The sequence below is a fragment of the Mastigoproctus giganteus genome, chromosome 6 (assembly GCF_048544385.1).
Source record: "Mastigoproctus giganteus isolate SK-2022 chromosome 6, ASM4854438v1, whole genome shotgun sequence".
Classification (NCBI taxonomy): domain Eukaryota; kingdom Metazoa; phylum Arthropoda; class Arachnida; order Uropygi; family Thelyphonidae; genus Mastigoproctus; species Mastigoproctus giganteus.
Genome location: NC_143580.1, coordinates 93,892,671 through 93,915,964, shown reverse-complemented (window position 1 = coordinate 93,915,964; position 23,294 = coordinate 93,892,671). Strand labels below are relative to the sequence as shown.

General features: G+C 37.2%; 1 protein-coding gene across 1 annotated transcript in view; it reads left to right on the top strand.

Moving 5' to 3' along the window:
• The window catches only part of LOC150084465 (cell adhesion molecule Dscam1-like), a 421,339-nt gene that overhangs the window by 283,655 nt on the left and 114,390 nt on the right, over positions 1 to 23,294 (top strand). Inside the window, exon 16 of the mRNA XM_090376247.1 lies at positions 22,054 to 22,230. Coding sequence (XP_090232373.1) covers positions 22,054 to 22,230 — 177 coding nt within the window. The remainder of the gene's footprint in view (positions 1 to 22,053; positions 22,231 to 23,294) is intronic.

The window sequence follows — 23,294 nt, the reverse complement described above, 5'->3', positions numbered from 1 at the left end:
TATTTAGATTTCAGGAAAGGTTTTGACACTGTTGCGCATGGAAGACTATTGTACAAATTGGAGCAGAATGGTTTAAGGGCAAGTTGCTACAATGGATAAAAGGATGGTTGAGTGGGAGAAGACAGAGGGTGGTAATTAATGGGTGCTGCCCTTCGTGGACTAATGTTATTAGCGGAGTCCCACAGGGTTCGTCGTTGGGTCCTCTGTTTTTTTGTATATTTATCAGTGATATTGATGAAGGTATATCAGGCTTAGTGTCGAAGTTTGCAAATGATACAAAGGTTAGCAGGGTTGTTAATGACTGTAATGGCAGTGTGCTACTGAAACAGGATCTAGATAATTTGGGCAGATGGGCTGAGAAGTGGCAACTGAAGTTTAACCTTGACGAAGCCGACTGGGCTAGCCGGGTGAGTAAAGTGACTGCCTGGCAACCTAAAGGTCGCGAGTTCGAATCCCGCCTCGGGCTTGGATCAGAGTACTGCAAAATACCTTGGGAGGTGCATTATGGCCACAGAAGCCGATGCGCCAACAACTAACTAAAAAAATAAATAAAATAATCTTGACAAATGCAAAGTACTGCATATGGGTAGAAGTAACCCTAGAGAAACGTACCAAATGTGTTGTACTACACTTAAGGTGGTAGAAAATGAAAAAGACCTGGGAGTAATTGTGCAGTCAGATATGAAGTTTTCTGAGCAATGCTGCCAGGGCAAGTCATGGGGTTTTGTCAATGATATATAGGAATTTTGCTAGCAGGGAAAAGGAGGTGATTGTCCCTCTGTATAAGGGAATGGTCAGGCCACGCCTTGAGTACTGCGTACAGGTCTGGAGGCCTCATTTTAGGAAGGATGTAGATTTGCTTGAGCGTGCACAGAGAAGGGCAACAAGATTGGTGAGGGGAATGAAGGAATCCTCTTACCAAGAGAGGCTTAAGTTCTGCAAATTGCAGTGGCTGGAGACTAGGCACCTGCGCGGTGATCTGATTGAGGTGTATAAGGCCTTGAATGGGTTGAGCACGCTGAATTTTGATGGAATCCTTCCGCTTGTTCAGATTACGAACCTAAGGAGGCATAAATTCAAATTAAGAAAAGACAGATGTAGAATAGATGTGCGGAAATTTGCCTTTATCCAGCTGGTGGTTAATTGCTGGAACAAACTAACTTCCATCTGTCGCTGTGGAAGTTGATAAGCTAAATAAATTTAAGGAGTAACTGGACAGGCATTTGGAGTGAATGGTGTGTGTGTTTTTTTTTTTGGCTGATGCTGCATAAGCTCATACACTTGCTTTCTTGCATCACATGCCATTACTACTACAGTTAACCCGTGTCGAAAATAAAGTGATATCAGTATATTACTTAGATATTGTTTCATAGTATTGTATAATTATTGTTTCATAGTCTTGTGTATTTATCAAGGCAGAGCACAAGAAATTTTAATAATATTTCAGATTAAAAGTACAAACAGAAAATAGACAAGAAACTTTAGATTGGAATATAAATAAGAAATGAGGGAATAATACCCCCCAAGAGTGTAAATATGAGATCATTTCAATAAAAGACAGTTTAAATTTGTGTGTGGTTATTGACCATTGAAATATTTTTATTTACTTTAAATTTAAGATTTAACATGTAATATGAGTAGTTACATTACAGAAGAAACATTACACAGCTATCAAACAGAATATATCAATGACTATTTCATAGTAATTAATTGAATTTTTCAAAGGTTGAATAACACGCAGTAGAATTAACAAATACATTGGAATATTTCATTGTATCAAATATCACAAAATTCAATATTTGAAGGTCGTCATGCACAGTAAAATACATTACATAAAGTGTTGAGAATAAAGTGTTTTACGTATATTGCATAAATAATTATTATTTCAGTACAATGTCAAAAGTTTAATTACTATATAGTAAGTAACTTAATATTTCAAATGAAAAATCACAGACAGTAAAGTATTGGAAAATAGTACAGACACAAGTATTGGAAAATTTAACAGAATGAATTCACACACAGATCGAGGGTTTCAAGGGTTTAATATTTCATAGTCAAAACACAAAAGGTAAAATTATCAAAGGTTTGATAAATTATCATATTTATTGACATGTGCTTCAAACATACACACTTCAATCTGACAAGACACCTTAATGTCCTTGGCAAGATTCCTGTTCAAAACCGTCCCCTCAAGTACTGCTGTCACCCCACAGTACTTAATTACTACCTCCCATCCCCACAACTTAATTACCCCTGCTTCACTGGGACTAATTCAACCCATTCAGATTAAGTATCCTTAATTTTGATTTTGAATGATGGCAGGGCCATGCAGGGGATTACGTCAGGAGCGTTCTAACCCCCTGCTCCAACAAGTGAAGGGAAACCTTTTGAACTTTCGTTCCAGTATGTGAACTATGTGACTAGAGATTTACAGAGGATTAAGGGTGAATTATATTGGTACAGCATTGAAAACAATTATATTTTTTATGAAACTATTATAAGTGAAGTAATTTTACCTACACGAGTAAAAGGTCAGTTGGTTGGATAATGTCTGGAGACTAGGCACCTGCGAGGTGATCTGATTGAGGTCTATAAGGCCTTAAATAGTTTGAGTAAGCTCAGTGATTCTTGCTCTTTCTCAGATTACTTCCCTGAGGGGACATAAATTCAAATTGAGGAAAGACAATTGTAGAATAGATGTGCGGAAATTTGTCTTTAGCCAGTGGCAGTTTGATTGTTTGAACAAACTTCCATCTGTCGTAGTGGAGGTTGACAATTTTCTGGCACGTTTGCTTTCCAAAGTTTTGCAAACATAAGTCTTACAAATGCATTTTCGTTAGTGAATATAGGATGGGAAATAAGGCACTTAATGATTAAAGATGTAAAAGACCATATTTCTGTTAGTGAAAACAGGCTTTCCAAAATGCATTTAGGATATTAGAGTAAGAACTGTCAGTCAGCTGGGAGGGGGCGTGAGGATTAAATTTTTGCAAGCGTTAGAAATGTTGAAACAAAGGAAAATGCATTAGTCATACAAAAATATTTGTTAGCAAGAATAAAGTTGGAACTAGTGCACTTAAAGAATAAGAGAGTAAACCAATGTATTTTGGAAGACAAACAGCCATCAGAAATCTTAGTAGGAGTAAGCCAGGTGATATGGCACTCAAGGAAAGAAGATATGACAAAATAATTAATATGGAAGTAGACTAAACAAAGGAGTGGAGTCTTTTGAATTCTTAAGAGTGGGGAGTAAGATATAAGCACAGAAAGAAAGGGTGAGTTTAGGAAAGCTCTCAAGGGCAGGTAGTAAGCAGAACAATAATCCTTAAAATGCAATGCAACTAGGGGTGCAACACAGTTTAAGAATTTGAAGTTAGGTGTGTAGTTGTTTCTAGATATGGGTCAGCAGGTGTCGATATTCCGATGAATGTTTTCCGACCTGGGAAAGAAACATGCTAGACTAGAAACTTAGCATAATTATGGTATGGACGTATGGGAAAACTGCATTTGGAATGCAATTACGCGACTGGGTAAAGTTATGGCTAGTAAGGTGGGAATATGTAAATTGAGAGAAAAATAAATAGTTTGCATGCGAAATTGTGTGAATGAGGTGTGTGGTGAGCACTAAGTAGAATTTCGCTGAAAAGAAGTAAATGTCATGTAAGTGAATAAGGGAGAAAAAGAACAGTGTGGCAGTTTGAGTGTCCCATCAAAAGGAAAGGCTTTACCACACCTCAGAAGAAGAGTCCCAACATAGGCAACAATGTCGCAAAAGAATAGACGGCGCTTAAAGTACCTTCGAACGGCCGGCCTTACAGGAAGCAGAGGGAACAGGCATGCAAATTAGATCTGTGCTTTCTACAGCGCGTTGGACGACGTTAGCTGGAGTTCAACGCCTGCTGACGCCGTTGGAGGCATCGAAAGCGCCAGCAACTGGGTGTTTACATTGCCTGAGGAGAAATTCTACCCGTGGATGGCCTTCATCGTTCATTTGTTGTTATTTGGAGAAGTCTGTTTGACACAGAGAAATTTATTTGTGAGGTGAAAAAGAGTCCTGTCTTGTACAACATGGCATTAAAGGATTATGCCAACAAAGAAATAAAGGCGAAGTCTGGGATTGAAATTGTTAAAGAAATGTTTCCAAACTGGGATGAACTATGTAATGCTCAGAAGAATCAGAAAGGTAAGTTCTGAACCTTATATTTATTGTAAATATATTACTTTTATTTTAGTACTGTTTCATTGGTTAACAAAGTAAAAGTTAGTTCACTTGTATAGACAATTTATTGTTAGATTCCTCTGGTTATCTGTGTACGGAATCACAAATGTATATATTTTAAGTTAATAAAGAGAATTATTATTATTAAATAAAATGAAAATAGTAATCGACGGAAACTGCCGAATAATATCCACTGCAACAGTAGAACTAATGTCGGCGTTAACACAAAACGAATTTGTAACCTTTTGTTTCAATCATATCTTCGGTGTCTTTCTGTAGGTGTCTCAGATAGAAAGTGGACCCTGGCATGCTTCCTTGTGGCCAAGGATGGGGTTCAGGGGGTATGGGACCCCTGGCTGTGAAGTCGCCAGCTGCCGGCACTCAACACAATTCACATACTTTACACACCTACGTACACACACTTTCTGGTCTTTGCTTTTTGAGATGCTACAGCAGTATATAGGAGAATCCCTGGAGACCGCAATTAAACAAGTACACTTTGACCTTGTATCTGATATAATTTTATAATCGTTTTCTCTCTCGCACACATTTTTTACCCCAAAAAGTATAGTGAAAGGAAACAGTTAAAATGCAACGTACAGCGTCGTTACGAGCATGAAAGACAGAGAAAAAAAATTCATGCAACTGTTTCTTGGCATAAAAAACATAACCGTAAGAATTGCAATCAATTGTTTTTGAAGAAAAAAACAAACATTGTACTTCCCTTTTGCAATGCTTTTTGCATCTATTAACACAAAATCAAGGAAATGCACACTAGAAACGGGAAAAAGTGGTGTAAAACGGATAACACCAACAAACGCACACGTGCGCATTTGATAAAATTAACGTTTCTTTTTATTGTAATTGTTTCTAGGGAACAATAGCGGTACAGCATGTTTTCTGGATGTATATTTGATCTTTTAACGAAATTTAAAGAGAATATTTCTATTGATAGTTGCGTTATAAACTTCGGAAACTGTTGTCCTCCCATGGACATTGGTAAAATCAAACCACACTAATCCTTTTTTGCACGGAAAGTAATCCATTACAGTGTGGGTAGTGGAGAATGTTTTCTGATTGAAAAGAATGGAAAGTACTTGTCGATATTCCATCTGGAAATAATGTCAAATGGTGGGAAGACAGTAACAATAGGTGTTTTGTTCTGAAAAGTCCCGTGCGATAAAATCAAATAGGAAGTTACCCTTTATGTAACCGAAAGTAATTCCCTTCAACTCTGAATAAGAATAGTGGGTAATAATAGAGTAATTTTACAAAAAAAAGAAAACATTTCAGAAATATTTCCGTTAGCGGAAGTTGGCCTATCGGTACAACGCATAAAGCATAGGTGTAAACATCGATATGGTAGGATGTGGGCGGAGTTCAAAATTAAAAACATCTGAATAGACGAAGCAAAGTAGCAAATAGAAAGACGTTTAAAGTTAGTCAACGTTAATTTAAGCCCTCTGTCACACCACCCCCTGGAAAGTGTGTTGGCGTGTTCAAATGTATCTTTTTCTTTTCACTAATTAACATTTTTGTTAATTAATTAAAAAATTAACATTCTAGATTTTTTCCATTAACATTAGAAATTCAACAAAACTGTATCGACATTTTGTAAAATAAAAAAAAAATAATAAAAAAAAAAAAGTCTCGCGAATCTTTGCTGTGTGTTTCAAAATTCTGGATTAGAAATAGGGAGGTTATAAATGTTTGAATTAAATAACAGTTAAATAAACCAGAACTGAGAAAAACAATGGCCCATACTAGTGAAGGAGTGGTTATTTGCAAACAATGAGAAAGGGTTTACTTAGAGGTATGAGGTATATTGAGGGTCTAGCGGCTCCTGGGATTTCTCCCATCTCCGCGAATGTTCTATGTATCGGTGACAGTACCCTGTCAAAGCCAGAGATTTGGAAGTGTGTGGGTCATGAGTAGTGTTATATGTTGTGCCCATTGTTTATCCGGCTTATTGGCCGCCAGGCCCATAATGGGACCCGACGTTGCCCGACCCCGCCACGTGGAGGCTAGCCGGGTGTTACCATTGAGTCAATTGTACTCTGGCAGATCCTGCCACTTACTTTCCTGAGATTTTAGTGGCTAGGACCTAAAATAAAATTGGAACGACCGCGGTTGATTTTAGTTCACTTACATTGAAGCGCTAATATGGGGTTTGACGCTGAAGGCCTGTTTCTGAAGTGCCTAAAAGGTTGGGCGAAATTTTTTTGGTGTATTTTAAATTTGGACGTGTAGGGCTATACACTGTGAAAGAAAAAGTGCTGGGAGGGGACAGTGAAGGTTGGGGGGTGAAATAGGAAGAAGAGGGTCGATAGGGTAGGTGACCCCCAGTTATTCAGTGAAGCATGCCCATGCCCCACCAGAGGGAAGGAATGGTGTGGCAGGGAAGAGAGGAGACAGCAAGCCGTCACCTCCCTCCCCTGCCGGGTGTGGGAGTAAAAGAATTGCACTGCACAAGAGAGTGCAGAGCCTTGAGCCAATATGGCTCCGTCAAGGCAGCAACTTGGAGTTTCTCTATCTTCGTCGGTCTTCTCTGTCATCGGTAGCCTTTAGTATCCAGATTTCTCCTCAGCTATGAACACTGGTCATGTCTGTTGTTAGTCTGTTATCAATGGCTGTGGTTCTCTTCATCATGGGAAGATCTGCATCTCCATATTCTTGCGATCGCTGGTTTTGGATGATTAGTAGTGAGCAGGTTCCTGAGGGAGGTTCTCCTTGAGTCCTCTTCACGCGTGTTCTGCTTCTCTTTTTATTTATTTATTTATTTTATTTTATTTTATTTTTATCTTCTTCTTCTGCAGAAGGCTATCAGTGTTTTACGCCTACCAAATAGTTTTTGGGCATATTCCTTTAGCTCCCTATATTCCTCTAGTGAGTCCAATAGATGTGATTCCAAGTTCTTGGGGAGGTAGTGTATTGTAGTGATCAGTCTGCACCTGAGGTCCTCATAATGGGTGCAGTCGTACATAATGTGCTCCCAGCACTCAAGCTCCCCACAGGCACAGCTCGGACCACCTCAATCCCCAGCGCTGTCAGCTTGGCTTTAAAGGCCCCGTGACCAGTCAGTAAATAAATAGGTGGTGTATAATCCAGGTTGAAACCAAGTTGGGGGACTGGGATACATCCTGTCGATGTTCGGAATGAATTTCCTGGTGATATTTCCCTTATTTGAATTGGCCCAGTGCTCCTGCCAAACTTGCATCAGGTGTTTTTGCAGTCTTGTCTTTTCATTTTTTTGTGGTGCATTAACGTCCACAGTATAGCCACGGTATGTACAAGGTATTCCTTTCTCTATGTGGTAGTTCATTCCCCTGCGCGTGATCTCTAAGAGTGGGAGACAATAGAACCATGAAATACAGCCACAAAGGGCATTTCAAGCAAGCTGCACAGCTGGAAGAAAGCAAAACAGGAAGCGCGACGGGACAATCTGGCATTCCCATCGAAAGCCACGGCAAATGTGATAACATAGGTAAAGGTTGACACTTGTAACAAGACAGTGTAATCATGAAAATTGCTAGTTTTGGTAGCACACAGCATGCATGAAAGGGTTGTAATGTAGGGATGTGACATTAACAAGAAAATCACAAGAGAGGGGTTTGGTTTGTTGCACAAAGAGGGAGACAGTTGTACTAAATCTTGCAAATAGGAAGGAATGAGAGATTAAGTATACTAAGGGTTTGATTGAGATCCTTGTGGGAATGGTTCCAAATTTCAGAGAATCTGTCCTTAATATCTTCATAAATACTTGTTGCTTTGCTTGAATGGTCATTAGACTCAGGAGCACTCGCTTCTCAATCTGATTTTCCATCCATATTATTAACAGCTGTTCCGTCTTCGAGATAGCACCTGAATGTTGTTTTGTGATCTCTGTTGATCTTAAGTGCATTGATCCTTTGATATGTTCTTTTATACGCGCCCTGGCCTTTAAAATAATATTCATTGTTGAAGCAGTGAGACGTAATTCCATTGCAATAGATGACAAACTTTGTCCTGCTTCGTACTTCTTAATCATCTTCATTTCAAAATCAATTTTGTTTCGTTTCCTGGTACTACCACTACTTGCACTTTTCGTTAGTCACTTTCTCTTCATCATTGTAATACATAAATTGGAATGAAGAGAAGTTTCTGAAAATTTGTTTTTTATATGATTGAAGATTTTAGTGATGGGGGAACGCATTTCACCTGTGAGGGGGGGTATATTTTAATCTGTATGAATGCCTATATTCTTATTTGAACCTTTTCCTTATTCTCCTTTCCTTACCCCACCTTCTGCATATCGTATACCTCACAGAAGAAATCGGGTTCTTGGGAATTTCTACATTAAGTATATTCTTCCTTCGGATTGGGTTGTGTTCAGAATGACAAGTCATAACTTCATTAAAGCTATATACAAATCTTTATTACACATATATACAGGACAAGAAATTAAGAATAATTATGCACATATTATAACATGGTAACACCACAAATATAACACATTGTATGAACTAATTGGTTATGTAAATTTTCATTCATGTACATCACTTATTTAGCACAATGATATTAAAACTTTCATGAATTTCCATTATGATAACTTCTTTAATGTATCATCAATTTTTCTTTGGGATCACACTCAATTTCCACATTCAACTTTCTTATACAATCCTTCCTTCTTACATAGCAATATTAACCACAAAACCTCCTCTGGCTAAATTACCATGATACAACTGAAACCATCCTATTAACTAGCTTTTATCTTAATTATCTGGTTCATACCAGCACTAAACAAAAAAACTTTCTGACCTGGTCACCACAGTACAACTGGATTATCATATATGACAGTATTTACCTTAATTATCCCTTTCAATTTTCTCGTCTATATTAGCTACTTTACTTCTATTAATTCATATGTAATTTGACCATCTCCATATATTCTCCGTTCATTACTATGTTCTAACACCACAACTGAACTCATGCACATACATATATCTTAGTGCATAATTCCCCAATATGACCTTCCCCTATAATTCTCTTATTATTCCCTATAGTCCTTATAATTTAAAGAGTGCTTATGTTAACTACGCACTACTTCTAATTTCTGGCGGGATGTCTTCGTTAGGGCCTTTTATCCTTTCCTCATTCAGGGCTGCTATCTTCTGCCTTCCAGGGAAATATCGTACCGCATTCAGGACTGCCACTCAGCTTTCGGGATCTGCTACTCTGCCTGTCAGGACCGCTACTTTCTGTTCCGGGGTTGCTACTTTGACTTTCAAGACAATTTCAGGGTATTATCACCTTCCTCGGTGGACTTGGTCATCTGTATGAATCTTCTTCTCTCATTCTCACTGCTTACCAAACTCCCCTTAACTACCCCTTGCACGTTCATCCCTTCTTTCTCACTCTCTTACAGTTCGGATAACCTCACTTCGACTTTTTCCGTCGACTATCTCCTCACTATATTTCACTCAACTCTTACATTATTTTTCCGATAAATTCTCTTCTTTTCAGCGCGTTCTCTCTTTTTGTTCCCAGAACTCTACACTTCCCCCTCAAGCCTGGCATGCATCCCCCAGGGACTCCAACCAATCATCCCCTTACAGTTTAAATCCATGTTCTGTTTCGTTTCATTCGCCAACACCTTTCTCCCAGGCTGTCTCCCCAGCCTGCATACCAACCTTCTTTTCGAACATTCTTATTCCTTTCCCACAGGCAGCATGACCCTTTGATGTCCCCTGGCAACCTCCACAAACACTCATTTTATTATCGCACCTTTCGTACTAACAGTATCAGAAACTCAGATATCAGTCAGCCTGACGCCGGTTTTAATTTGAAAGAACACTGGACGAGCACTCCCTTCCTGTTTCGGTCTGACGGTGTTGTAGATCAAAGGAGGCTTCGTCTAATCCCGTCTCCCGTCCTATTGTTCGTTCTCGAGCAACCGTTTTCACGCCTATTCTCAAATGGCACCCCTTTACCTAGTCCTGCTGTCTCTGTTTGCTCTTTTGTATTATGGGAATTGATAGTTTACCCCTTTGCTACCATTCCTAATTCTCAGGCTTAAATTATCCCATCTCTGAATCTAACGTTCTTCTATTTTAATCTTACTTTGAGGAAAAACCAAATATTTTTAGTTTAATCAATTTGCAAGAATCTACCTCTTACAACTATAATAGCGTAAAAACCCACACAACTGCAGTTATTGGTATTAGCGCAAATGCAATAAAATCGAGTTTACTACCCGTTTATGATTAGATGCACTAACAGAAAAGCTCAATAAACCGGAAAGTGCAAATTATTTTAATTATTTTATGGTAGTGACCTCCAAAAATGCATTTTATAAAAATATCACAAAGGCGCTCGAAATTGATTCTTATAGCGGAACATATAATAACGATCAAAGATAGTGCAATTTCTGTAATAAACATGACCTTTTAGAGAGATAAATAGCTTAGTAATATAGAGAATTTTTGAACTTCCAAGGACTTGGAACGAATTACAAAAATAAATAAAAAAAATTGTTTTTGGGTTCACATTACGATATTTTCATGATACCTCCTACTAATTTATTCCTACAGGATGCAAAATACATTCTCACGATTTTTTTTTTTTTTTAAGTGTAGCAGAACATTGAGGTCAATATAGAAATAGTATGAAAAAGAAAAAATATATATATATTATATATAAATTATTATTATTACATCATCTGTTATGTTTTAAGTTTACTAAACATAGAAACTTTGTCAAAATAGAAATAGTGAGATAAATTGTTTATAATAACATGTATTAGATATATCAAGTATTGTAATTTTATAATAATTTGGTATATTTACTAAGTATAAGTTTCTGAAACTTCAAAAAATTCAGCTGATGAGCCACAAAGATAACCTAGAAATAATCTGAATTAAAAATAGAATAAAGCTAATGTGCCTTGAAAAAGTAGGAGACAAAGTTAAGATAATGAAAATAATAGTAATATGGGTAATGAAAATGGTAATGCAAAGGTGAACATAGAGAAATAATACGACAGGCAGTAAATTAGATTAAAGTGATAATGTAAACCCGTGGCTTATGGCCATGAAGGGAGTTGTGTACAGCAATATGTGTTCTGTATACTATATAAAATACTATATCTTCTTCTATATAAAATCATTTAAAGCGGAAAAAAATTGAAGTGTAGAGATATTCATACATAAATTAAGACAAAGGATATGGACAAGGTAGGAATGTTTGTATTTTCTACCGCTAGGTGGCGCTATGTTTCATTGTTTTTGATCATTAGATGGTGCCACATGTTTTTATTTTTCTCACTAGATGGCATTAGTAGTATTTTTGAAAATTTATTTTTCAATTTTATTTTTTCCTGAGGTTGGCTTGCTTGCTGGCTCTTGGCTTTTTCTCGTGGCTGATGGGTCCCTTGGTAGTTTCAGGTTAGAGGTGATATTTGAATGTAGCAGTCGTGAGATCAAAAGCAAAATGTCCTTGTTTAATAGGGTCACCTTGTGAATTGCAGGATTTGGTTGCTGTCGAGGTCCCCTTCCTGTCTGCTTCACAGACTAGTTAGGGGCCCCATTCAGGGCACTGCCATCTTGTTTGTAGTAATTAGAATTTTCACAAAAGCAGTTAGTGTTCCTCTCATCTGTTGGTTGAAATCTGAAAAAAAATCTGACTTATGTTTGTGGCCATTAAACTTAGAATTTTCACAAAAACCATTGTTGTTTCTCTGTGGCTCCATCTGTTGGTTGAAAGCTGAAAAAATCTGACTTATACAAATCTGTGCTTGAATCCTTCCCAAGAATAAAGTCAGTCATTAAATTTAGAATTTTCCCAAGAACAATTAAAGTGTACAGGTAACCCTCGCTATTCGCGGGGGTTACGTTCCTGAGAAATGCCGCGAATACCGAAAACGCGAATACTGAGTTATGGCTCCCATAGTAATAAAGGGGTTCCGTTCCAAAGTATGAAATATATAAGAAAAACTAGTCTAAAATTTTGTCTATGTATGTATTATATGTACCTTCATAATATGACTATATACATAGACAGTACATAGTGAAATGCAAGCATATGGCATCGAAATGAAAATAAGAAACAATTTAATATTAAATGTAATATTTATTAGAAATTTCAAACAAATCTTTCAAACCAGCGTCTTTGCTAGCTAAAAAACCTATCCCGCCAGTGCTATCACCAGTTTCGCTAAAGCGTTGATAAGGAGTTTTGCGTTTTCACGAATGATGAGTGAATTTAACGGAATTTTATTTTGAGTTCGGTCTTCTATCCACAGATTTAAAGCTTTTTCCATTTTTTCTAATTTAACATCACGAGTTACAGAGCAAATTTTTGAAGCAATTAGCGCGTTTTCACGGACACTACGGCGGATTTTTTCTTCCGATTTCTTGATTGATCGTACCGTTGACTCATTGATTTTATAATGTTTTGCCACTGAGGAATTAGAAATTTTATCTAATAACTCAATTTTATTCGCTAATGTCATCACCTTCTTTGATATTTTCACATTTCTCTTGTTATTCGTAGTGATATTTTTGTAGGGGTTAGAAAGAACTTGTCCACAACAAAGTCACTTTCTTCCGTTAACACACTCGAAAAAGTCTGTTTTTCACCGCAAAACGGTAGATTTATCACTTTTGTAAGCATATCAATTTATAAATTGATAAATTTATTCAATTTATAAGCATATAAATTAAAAGCAAACGACGAAACCTTCCATAACAAGCGCATAACACATATTGAACAAGGATTAGCGAGAAACATTCACGCTCGCGATTTTGTCACCCCTCTCCCCCCACCCACTGAGCGCTGTTTTGACCGGGAAAGATAATTTTAGCCACGTCCATGTTTTTTTATGGCGGAAAATATTCACGGCGCTTTAAAATTCACATTTTTTAGGTTTCATTTTATATTAAATCGGCGATCGCGAATACGCGAAACCGCGAATACAGATACCGCGAATAGCGGGGGTTTACTGTATATTTAATTTCCCTTCGTGGCTCCATCTGTTGGTAGTAGTTGCAAACTGAAAAAAAATCCAAAAGTTTGAATCATTAAATGTTTAACTAGTTGGTATTCTGAATGACAATTAAGTGTAATCTGTCTTGTGCAAATTTGAATGCTTTTTCCAGTTTGAGATTGTGATTTAGCCATTTAAATTCGCTTTTAGTTGTTTAGCATTTGAATAAATAAAGTTTATATATTTAATCCCCAACATGAAACGACTTAAAATGGGAATTTTCCAAGTTTAATTTTGAGTTTATTAGCCATTAATTTTTAAGTTGTTCATTGAACAGTACTTATCTTAAGAAATAAAGAACCACAGACACTGATAAAATTTACAAAATAGCTAATTAAAAGTAATTAATCAATAGTAGTTAAGCTAAAATAATGAATGACAAGCGCTTTAATTTTTTTTACAAAATAATTCATTAAAAGGAGAAAACAATACCGATAAATTTAAAGACAAAGAGAGTTAGTTCTGTTGTCTACAGACTATTCAGCGTCTGTAGGCAACAGAACTAGTTCCTGGCACAAAAGATTAATTGGAACGGTAGCTGCAAGTGAAATTGAAAACCGCTGTCGCCGGATAATTGAGATCTCGAGTTGTTTTCTAAAGATTGAAATTAGACACTGACATTGTTTTTAAATCAACAGTTAAAATTAAGTGGTTTTTTTTTTTTTTTTTATATCAGCAGCTATTTTAGTGATTTAATAAATAATAGTTATTCTAAAATAATGAATTGCAAACACTGTTCAATTTTACAAAATTATCTTTTTTCAACTAGAAAACATAACCGATTAATCAAATAAACATGCAACTTTACCTAGTCATTTATTTATATTAGAACTGGCTCCTGGTACGATAGATTAATTAGAACAGTAGTTGCCAGTGAAATCAATCATCTGAATCATATTGACCGGCGGAGGGGCACCACGAACTTACGGAAGTTGAACTCTGTAATCTTGAAATGATACTGCTCCCCACTCCTCCAACAAAGAATCAAAATAAAATGTGTGCTCTTCAGTAATGGATACAAGTTAACTGTCATCGTTTGAATCAAAATAACCTCTTCTGATTTCATTGTAGTTTGTCGAAACACTTGAATTGGGAGCAATTCAACTTAGAATTATCCCCAAGAACTGAAAAGACCAATGTGTTTGCAGTATCAAATATTTCACTTATAATTATGTTCAAAAATTAACTAATCTTCTGATTTCTCCATCTATCGGTACAGCTGGAAAGCTTCAAAAAAATCTGACATGTGCATATCTCCTATTGTGCATAATTATCACCAATAAGTGTGTTTCAAAAAAAAAAAAAAAAAAAAAACACTGCATCTGAACCATTAAATGCGTAACTTTGAGATTAATAGTTATTAAAGTTATTAAATCGACAGTAAAAAATTAAACCATCTTATCAGCAGCTAATTTAGAATATTTTTTTGTCAATCAATAAGAGCTATCTTAAAATTATGAACTGCAAACACTACTAAATCAGAATAATTTATTTCAACAAGAAAACATTACCGATTAATCGAAAAACATACGACAATATGCGTCATCTGTTGAAATAACAACTCCTGGTATGCGAAATTAATTGGAACAGTGGTCGCTAGTGAAACCGAAAATCGGGTTCTGATGGATAATTCATATCTCGAGCTGTCTTCTTTAGAAGGATCTGAGGGAGGATCTGTTGATACCAACAAGCCCGATGAGGATATATCTGTGTACAACTTTGCAGTCATCGGCTGAATGAAAATAATCTCGAGATTGCATTCCGAATGAACAATAAAACGAAAAGACCAAATGAAAAAATCGCTTCTTTTAACCATTAGTTGTGGATTTAAATGATCAGTGACACAAGCCAGTGAGTTCACTAGAATTAGCTTATAATCTGTGCACTTGCAGTTTGTGTTTAGAATACTTCTGTGCTGAAAGTATGCTGTGTCTTCCGGGAAAAAATGTCTTGCATAACGCGAGATCTTTTTGCCCACTGTTTCTCAGGTAAAAAACTGATGTGACACATCCTTCATTCTGAACTCTTGAGAATGTTTGAGGGAAGGCGGACTTACTGTGGGTGTCTCCACCTGTCACTAACTGCGTTTTTCTACATATGTTGCTAATTTTTAATCCAACAACGCACATTTATATGCTTACCTCCCTGAGTGCAGCGTTTTTAGAATTCTAGTTGGTAACATTTATCACTTAACGAATAGATATTTATTGTATACCCAGTATAAAATGAAATATAAGTACAATTTCAGTTCAGTAGCTTTCGGAACTCGTGTCCCTTTATCAACTGACAAATTTGAATACATTACAAGCAAAGTGTGGCACGTTACTCATTCGTCATTGTTGTAGCACGGACGTGTGCTGCCTTGCGCCAGTGATCATCCATCAATAAAACGGTTGTCTCCAGGATTGGATGTATACGCATGCCTTTCTGGCGATTTAATGCCTTAGGGTTGTTTATTATGTTTAGTGACTCTAGCCATAGGCGGTGGCGAAAGTGTCGCGCGTGGTCCACTATCTCAAAGTCGCGCTTGGGGTCAAGATCGTGGTTGGTAGCCCAAAAATGTTCTGCAAGCGCGGACTGGTCAGTTTCGGCAAGCCGGATTGCTCTGTCGTGTTCCGTGAGGCGATCCTGGAGACGTCTCGATGTCTCACCTACGTAGCAACTGTTACAGGCCCTACAGGTGATACGGTACACTACATTGCTGCGTAAGACAGGTGTGACAGGGGTCTTCACACTGGAGACAAGTGAACGTAAGTTCCTACCTGGTAATTGCACACATTTGATGTTGTAACTTCTCAGGATCTTCGAGATACGTCCTGACACTCCTGGATAGTACGGAATGTAGGCGGATGATATGCCGACTTGCTTCGGAGGTCTTGGGTTGGAAGTAAGTTCTTGTGCCTGTAACAAGCATCTGTTTAGTACATGGGATGGATAACCGCATCTGGTTAGGTCCGCCTTCACACGGGAGATCTCGTTACGTCTAATTGTGTCGGTGCTGGAATGGCTCCAGGCCCTGGAGAACAGGGTGCGGGCAGTGCTATTGAGATGGCTTGGAGCGTGGCCGGACCGTAGTTGGTGAATTGACCGCACCACATGGGTTTGCGGTATACTGAGGTCTCTAGATGTGGGCCTACGCGATGCACTAGCACGTCCAGAAACGGGAGCGAACCGTCCACCTCTGATTCTACGGTAAACTTGATGAAATTGGATAGAGAGTTGAGGTATTCTAGTAGTACCGTTTCAGAACCACGTGGTATTATGGTAAAAATATCGTCGACGTATCTACACCACGTTGTAATAGGTGTAGGTGGGTTCTGGTGTATCTGCTTCTCCAGATCTTCCATGGCGATGTTAGCTACTACGGAACTGACAGGGGCACCCATAGCAGTGCCATGTACTTGTTTGTAGAGTGCATGGAGTTTGTAGAGTGTCAGGACGTATCTCGAAGATCCTGAGAAGTTACAACATCAAATGTGTGCAATTACCAGGTAGGAACTTACGTTCACTTGTCTCCAGTGTGAAGACCCCTGTCACACCTGTCTTACGCAGCAATGTAGTGTACCGTATCACCTGTAGGGCCTGTAACAGTTGCTACGTAGGTGAGACATCGAGACGTCTCCAGGATCGCCTCACGGAACACGACAGAGCAATCCGGCTTGCCGAAACTGACCAGTCCGCGCTTGCAGAACATTTTTGGGCTACCAACCACGATCTTGACCCCAAGCGCGACTTTGAGATAGTGGACCACGCGCGACACTTTCGCCACCGCCTATGGCTAGAGTCACTAAACATAATAAACAACCCTAAGGCATTAAATCGCCAGAAAGGCATGCGTATACATCCAATCCTGGAGACAACCGTTTTATTGATGGATGATCACTGGCGCAAGGCAGCACACGTCCGTGCTACAACAATGACGAATGAGTAACGTGCCACACTTTGCTTGTAATGTATTCAAATTTGTCAGTTGATAAAGGGACACGAGTTCCGAAAGCTACTGAACTGAAATTGTACTTATATTTCATTTTATACTGGGTATACAATAAATATCTATTCGTTAAACTATGGACCCCAGTACTCCAGGCCCATTTGTCACTATTTATCACTTAGTTTTACTTTTAATCGCTATTAGGGATAAAAAGCATAGTTAATTGGAAACAATAACCATACAAATTATTTTCAAGCTAACCGGACCGAATGCCCATTCATATTGTCACAAAAGCTAATCATCTAGTCAGCAGAAAACACATTCGTTTTTCAGGATCCGCTTATTTTAATTTTTTGAAGAGGAAGAATAAATTTTGTGCTTCGACATTGTTCACAATTGACAGTTTCAGAAATGTATCAAACAGGTTGCCTGAAGGACACATTGCAGTTACTGCTTTTCTACGCGATTTTTGATATAAAAAGAACGCACTTCCATGCCGACTCTTCTAACCTTCGCCCACTTCCCCCCTCTCTCATAAAACTTTACTTTAAATCTAGAGCTTTTTCCTTGCATTAGTTTCAGCGAGCTAGATGTCGCAGTCTTGGGGTCCTAAAACACATAAAGTGGGAGTGCTAGCAGACAAGAGAATTCATCTCGCGCAGAAATTTGAAAGTTCTCTATACATAAAACAGTTTATAGCAAGAATTCAGCTTATATTTGGCCCGAACTCGGTCACTTTACTCAAGAGAGAGAGCAAGAAAAAGTTCTCCTTCGTCAGGTTGCTCTTTTATACAGCCGAAAATGATCTACCACTGATTGTTAAGGGAATGCGCGTTCCTGCATGAAAGAAAATAAAAACAAGTTCTGGCTTTGACTCCCAAATGTGCGCATACTTCGACAATATCAAGAAAACATCAAGACAGGGAAAAGTTTGGAAGGCGTGTGTGTGAACTCTTCGCGAAATAAATAGAAATCGCCTTCCCCACACCCCCTCATAAAAGGGGAACAACAAAAAAAAAAAAAAAAAAAAAAATCATTTGCTGCTTGGATTGCATTCTACCGCTCAACAGTAAATACAGCTAGTTAATGTAGCATATATTTGCTAAAACTCATTCGCTCGCCTGTGATCCAGCGAACAAGGACATTAAAATCCGAGTTTGATTCCCTCCAGAAAAGAGAAACCTTTCATGTTAACATTTTCATGGCATCTTAATCTCATATGCTAGCTGATAATAGCTTTAAATATTTCTCAGTTTTTGTAAACAACTCAATCATTTGAAAATAAAAACTAGAATTTCAAGTTGCATTTAAACTCGTTGCTGGGTTAGCTAGTCGCAGAACAAGTGTAATTCTTTTCTCTTGTCATTTTGCTCCCAAAAACCCAACTTTGCTCCTCATTTTCATTGAAATGGCATCAGATGAAGGAATTCACTTTCGGTAACTCCTCTCACTCAAAATATCTTGTGAATAATGAAGCCCAGCTTTCGAAAGATTAATCTAAAAGGAAAGTCCATGTAGCTTACTGGTTTTTTTTTTTTTTTTTCAGGATTTCTTTAACTGCCTGTCGCTAATGCAACACCAAACTATGTTCCACCCCATTGCTCATTACATCTCCACTTACCATTACTGATTCCATTACATACTTCTAGGATAGGTTAAGGATGGATTTTATAATGGGAGGAAGGTTGTAACCACTTTCAGCCTTGTCAAATAATTTATAATACTAGAAATCGATTTTAATTTCTAGTATTTTCTAGGCAAAATATTATTCTGTATTATTGTGAACTCCGAAATGCAATCAGAAAGAGATCGAATTAAAAAAAAAATCAAAATAAAATAAAATAAGAAAACAAAATAAAACATTGTATTATCATTAGCCATATGGTGCAAGGAAGCCCTAGGCAGTTTCCACCGGCTAAAAATAATAAAATAAATAATTAAATATAGATGCTAATAGATAAAAATAAAATAAAACATACTCCCTATTTTATTACCCCTTCCTCACGTAGACTTAAGTTTTCTTAAAATTCAGGATCCATGCTTTAGTTATACATAGTGGCAACTCATTCCGGTAATTAACACCTCGCTGGTGTCGATTACCGGAACGAGTTGCCGGTTAAAAAATGAAATAAATAAAATCCTGAAATCCGGCCTAAATCTCTCTTCCCCTGTAATTTGAATTTTATGGTCCCTAGTTACATAATCATAATAACAGTGAATTCAGTATTCTATTTCTATCTAAATGATTATATATTCTACTCTTGAATCATTACCTCCATGATTTTCCTACAATGATGTCAGAGTCGCTGATCAGTAGCTACTCACTTCTCTGTTAGAATCGCTTTTATGTATTGGGGACACATTGGCACTTCTCTAATTCAAGGAAATCTCTCCAAAGTCCCGTCACACTCTAATATTTAAGCTTATTGGTTCAATGCACTTTTCAACTCATAGAATTATTGGGTACGTACCACCAACTCTAAAAGCTCTATTCGCCTTTAAGCTATAAAAGTTTTCTACTAAATAATCTGAAATGTCAGTATCGATCTTTCATAGGTATTCCAGATGAAGCTGGAAAACATTTCATGCTTTCCAGCTTCACTCGCTCAGCGTCGCCATGAATTGTTTTTCATCATCAACGTCGACTGGCTTATCCCAGCTGAAGTTCGGATAATCCAGAATCAGTTCGTACCGCACAGCAGTACTGTCTGATTCGTTTTCTTCTTTGTGTTCATATCCATCATGAAAATCTTGTCGGGCTCTTTGCTCTCTTAGTCAGTGCTTTCTCATGCCCAGTGTTTGCTACTTTTTAACTTTTCTGTGATTCTGTTAAATAAATAAATTTTCTGTTTATACTCGGGGACGACTACGTCAGAGGAATTCACAAGATAGAGAATACAAGAAACAGCACTGTATTTAGCAGTCACGGACTTGAGCTCCGGTCACTCAAGGCACGTGTACTTATGAACACTCGGCTACGGCAGCCTTTACTGATAAACTTATAACTGTTCTAGACTTCAGTACGTTTATCGCTCTGTAACTTTTCCATATCATTCTTTTTCTACTTTATTAAAGTGACAGTCTGCGCGGGTAGCCCAATGGTAACGTTACCGTCCTCCCCACACCGGGTGGAAAAGGCACGAGTTCGAATACTGTCGATGACGCGAGGAAGTTTAATGGGCTTTTTTCACTCCATGACTGAGTTAGTCGGTCTCAGACGTAGATAGCAAGGTTTCCACCCCCAGAAATTGGGGTTTTTCATCCAGAAAAATCGACAAATCGACCATAGAACACACAATTAACAGGCATAAGACACACAGCACGGCAGATGAATTTAATTATTCGTGTGGCCTAAAAATAATAGTTTCTTAGTAGTAGTTATTAAACTGGCACACTACACAACTTATATACATGACCAGATATGGCGAAAGCCTCTTCACATGATGTATAAAAGCGGCTAATCGGGGAAACCATGGGGTCAGCAACAACACTTGAATCCCCCTTGAATTCCTTTGGCTAGTTCATTATTCATCCGTCTTTCAATCCTCTTCGTGCAGTATTCCTAAAGATATATACGCATTCACGGCTTCTGTGGCTATAGCTTTAAAGTTATATCATAATTATAATGTATTCGCGCTCTGTGAACTACCTTCCCAGTTGATAGAAGCCATGTAGCACCTTAAGCTGTCATAATCTCCTTTCCTGAAATTAATTCCCCTTCCTTTGCCTTTAACAGCTGCTACCTCTCACCTCATCATGCAACATGGAACTCTGTGATCACTCCCAGCTAATGTTGCTGTACTGGCATCTGGTTTATCGATGATAATGTGTTATGTCATGGTTGTATCAAAAAGCCTATTGAACTGGAGAGTGCGTTTACAATTTTTGACTCTTACAAATCGAAATGTTAAAAATATTTTTTATTAACTTTAAGTTACACCTTCATATAGGCAATTCTAAAAATCTTCGAGAGGTTATGTTCTTTAAACTTGTTGTGGCATCTTAAATAAATGAGGTATTTTTCCCATATTTTATTATGTAACCACTTATCTTCATATATGCCTATTTCAAAGGAAGAATGTAACTGATTCATAACGCCCTTGTGAATTGGAGCATAACATTGAAATAATTAACCCCTTATTTCAGGCATTATTATAATAATGTCTGAAATAAGGCAAATGATATACTTTAAGAGAGAACAAAAAAAATTTCTCATCCTGAATAATTTAATAGCACCGAAAGTGGAAGTATCAAGGATTAAATAGCACATAGTTTATGTTGAAGTACAAGAGCACAAAAGTACTTTCCACTTTTTGAAATATTACAAATCCCGGGTGAAGAAAGTTTTCGTTTTGCCCCAACTTATCTTATGTTCAGACCTTCTATTTTTACCGTGTTCTAGAAAATCAGTTGAACAGTGCTACTTTAAATTGCAAACTCATTTTTTTTCAATAAAGTTAATTTATGTTTAAATATAAGCTTAATCGATTTAAAATCGCCATTTATTTTTATGACTGATTTTGCCTGATATCGAATCTGTTTTTTTCGAAACATCTGCTGCATGTCGGGAAATCTTCGTTTGTCTGCTTCATGCATTTTTACCTCTGTATTAGCCGATATGTATATAAAACACAATGCTGCAGCTGCTGGTATACTACTACCTGATGTTGTACGCTCGTGATACTTTCGCCTGGTGAAAGAGTACAGCGCAGTTGAAGAGCCAACTGATTTAGAAAGTAGTAATAGAAAACTATCATTCTTAACAATCACGACTTCTCCATAACAGAGAAATGCTCACATAATATTCATGATTTCTAATATTTTACAAATAATACTAGTACAGTATGTGTATACTATTATATACTTACTTTTATTTTACAGGGCGAGGCATTAAGGACGAGTCTAGTATCAATCAGCTGTCAGTCTCTGGAAGAGAATCATCAGCAATTGTCAGAGGGCTAAGACAGTTAACAACGTATTACTTTAAAATGAAGTCTTCTAATGTTCTTGGCGACAGTGAATACAGTTCTGAGGTACTTGTGACCACCTTAGAAGAGCGTAGGTATAGAAACTTACATGTTTTAATGCACGGCTAGAAAATTATTCGTAATATATTATAGACGCTAGTAGTTAATAAGTACATATGGTAATTATAGGATGAATAAAAGGTTCCGGCCGATAATTTTATTTAATTTAAATACAGATTTCGAAAACCTTAAGATAGCATTAACCTTTAAGAGTATGACTAAGTACACTGCTAATTAATCATTATGAACATTATGTTGAATAATCATAGTATTTGTCTGTCAGATATCCTTCAATAGACCTCTTGACACGCTTTGGTGTGACTTATAGAAAACTAGCCCAAAATATTTCATACAATTCTTATTTTGTTCTGAATTTTCAGAACATAAACTAAATATTTAAATACAACATATAAGAGAAAAGCTGCAGGCTCAAAATTTTTGAAGCTCGAAGGCTATTAAATTGAACCTTTCCATCCAAACCAATTATTTTCTGAATTGTCGAACAGCTGGTGAGCGTTTAACAAAGTATAACAAATCAAAAACAGATTTTGATTTGTTATACTTAGATTTAAATTTAGAATTGCTTTTGATTCGGTTAACTAATTTATTTGTACAGTATTTATTGGTTTTGCCTTTGGCATATCTTTGCCTTGGGTGAGTTCTGTTTGTTGGATTATTGTTGCTTGTAATTAATCGTCTCTTTGTATTTTGTATATATGTTTCTGCATTTCTTCTGGTTGACTATTTCTGTTAATTTCTTGGTTGACTGGTTTTTCAGCTAAAATTGTAATTACTTATTTTGTAAATATTGTATATTTTACTCTCTGCTTATGCAGTGTAATTTGTTAATATGTTAACTGCTATGTTTTCATATCGGTGACATAAGTATTTATTATTTATCTTAATTTATTCTTTTAAGTGGCTATCTAATAGCCACTTGTACATTACCTATGTTCTTTCCTTGAGACTTTTCTTTCTCCCCTTGTCGGTGCAGGTTGGGCTTCCTTCCCGGCTAGGGGAATCTTTCTTTCAAAATTACAAGCCTTCGGGCTTCAAAATTTTACCTCTTCAAGCTCTCTCGCGTGTTAGATTTTC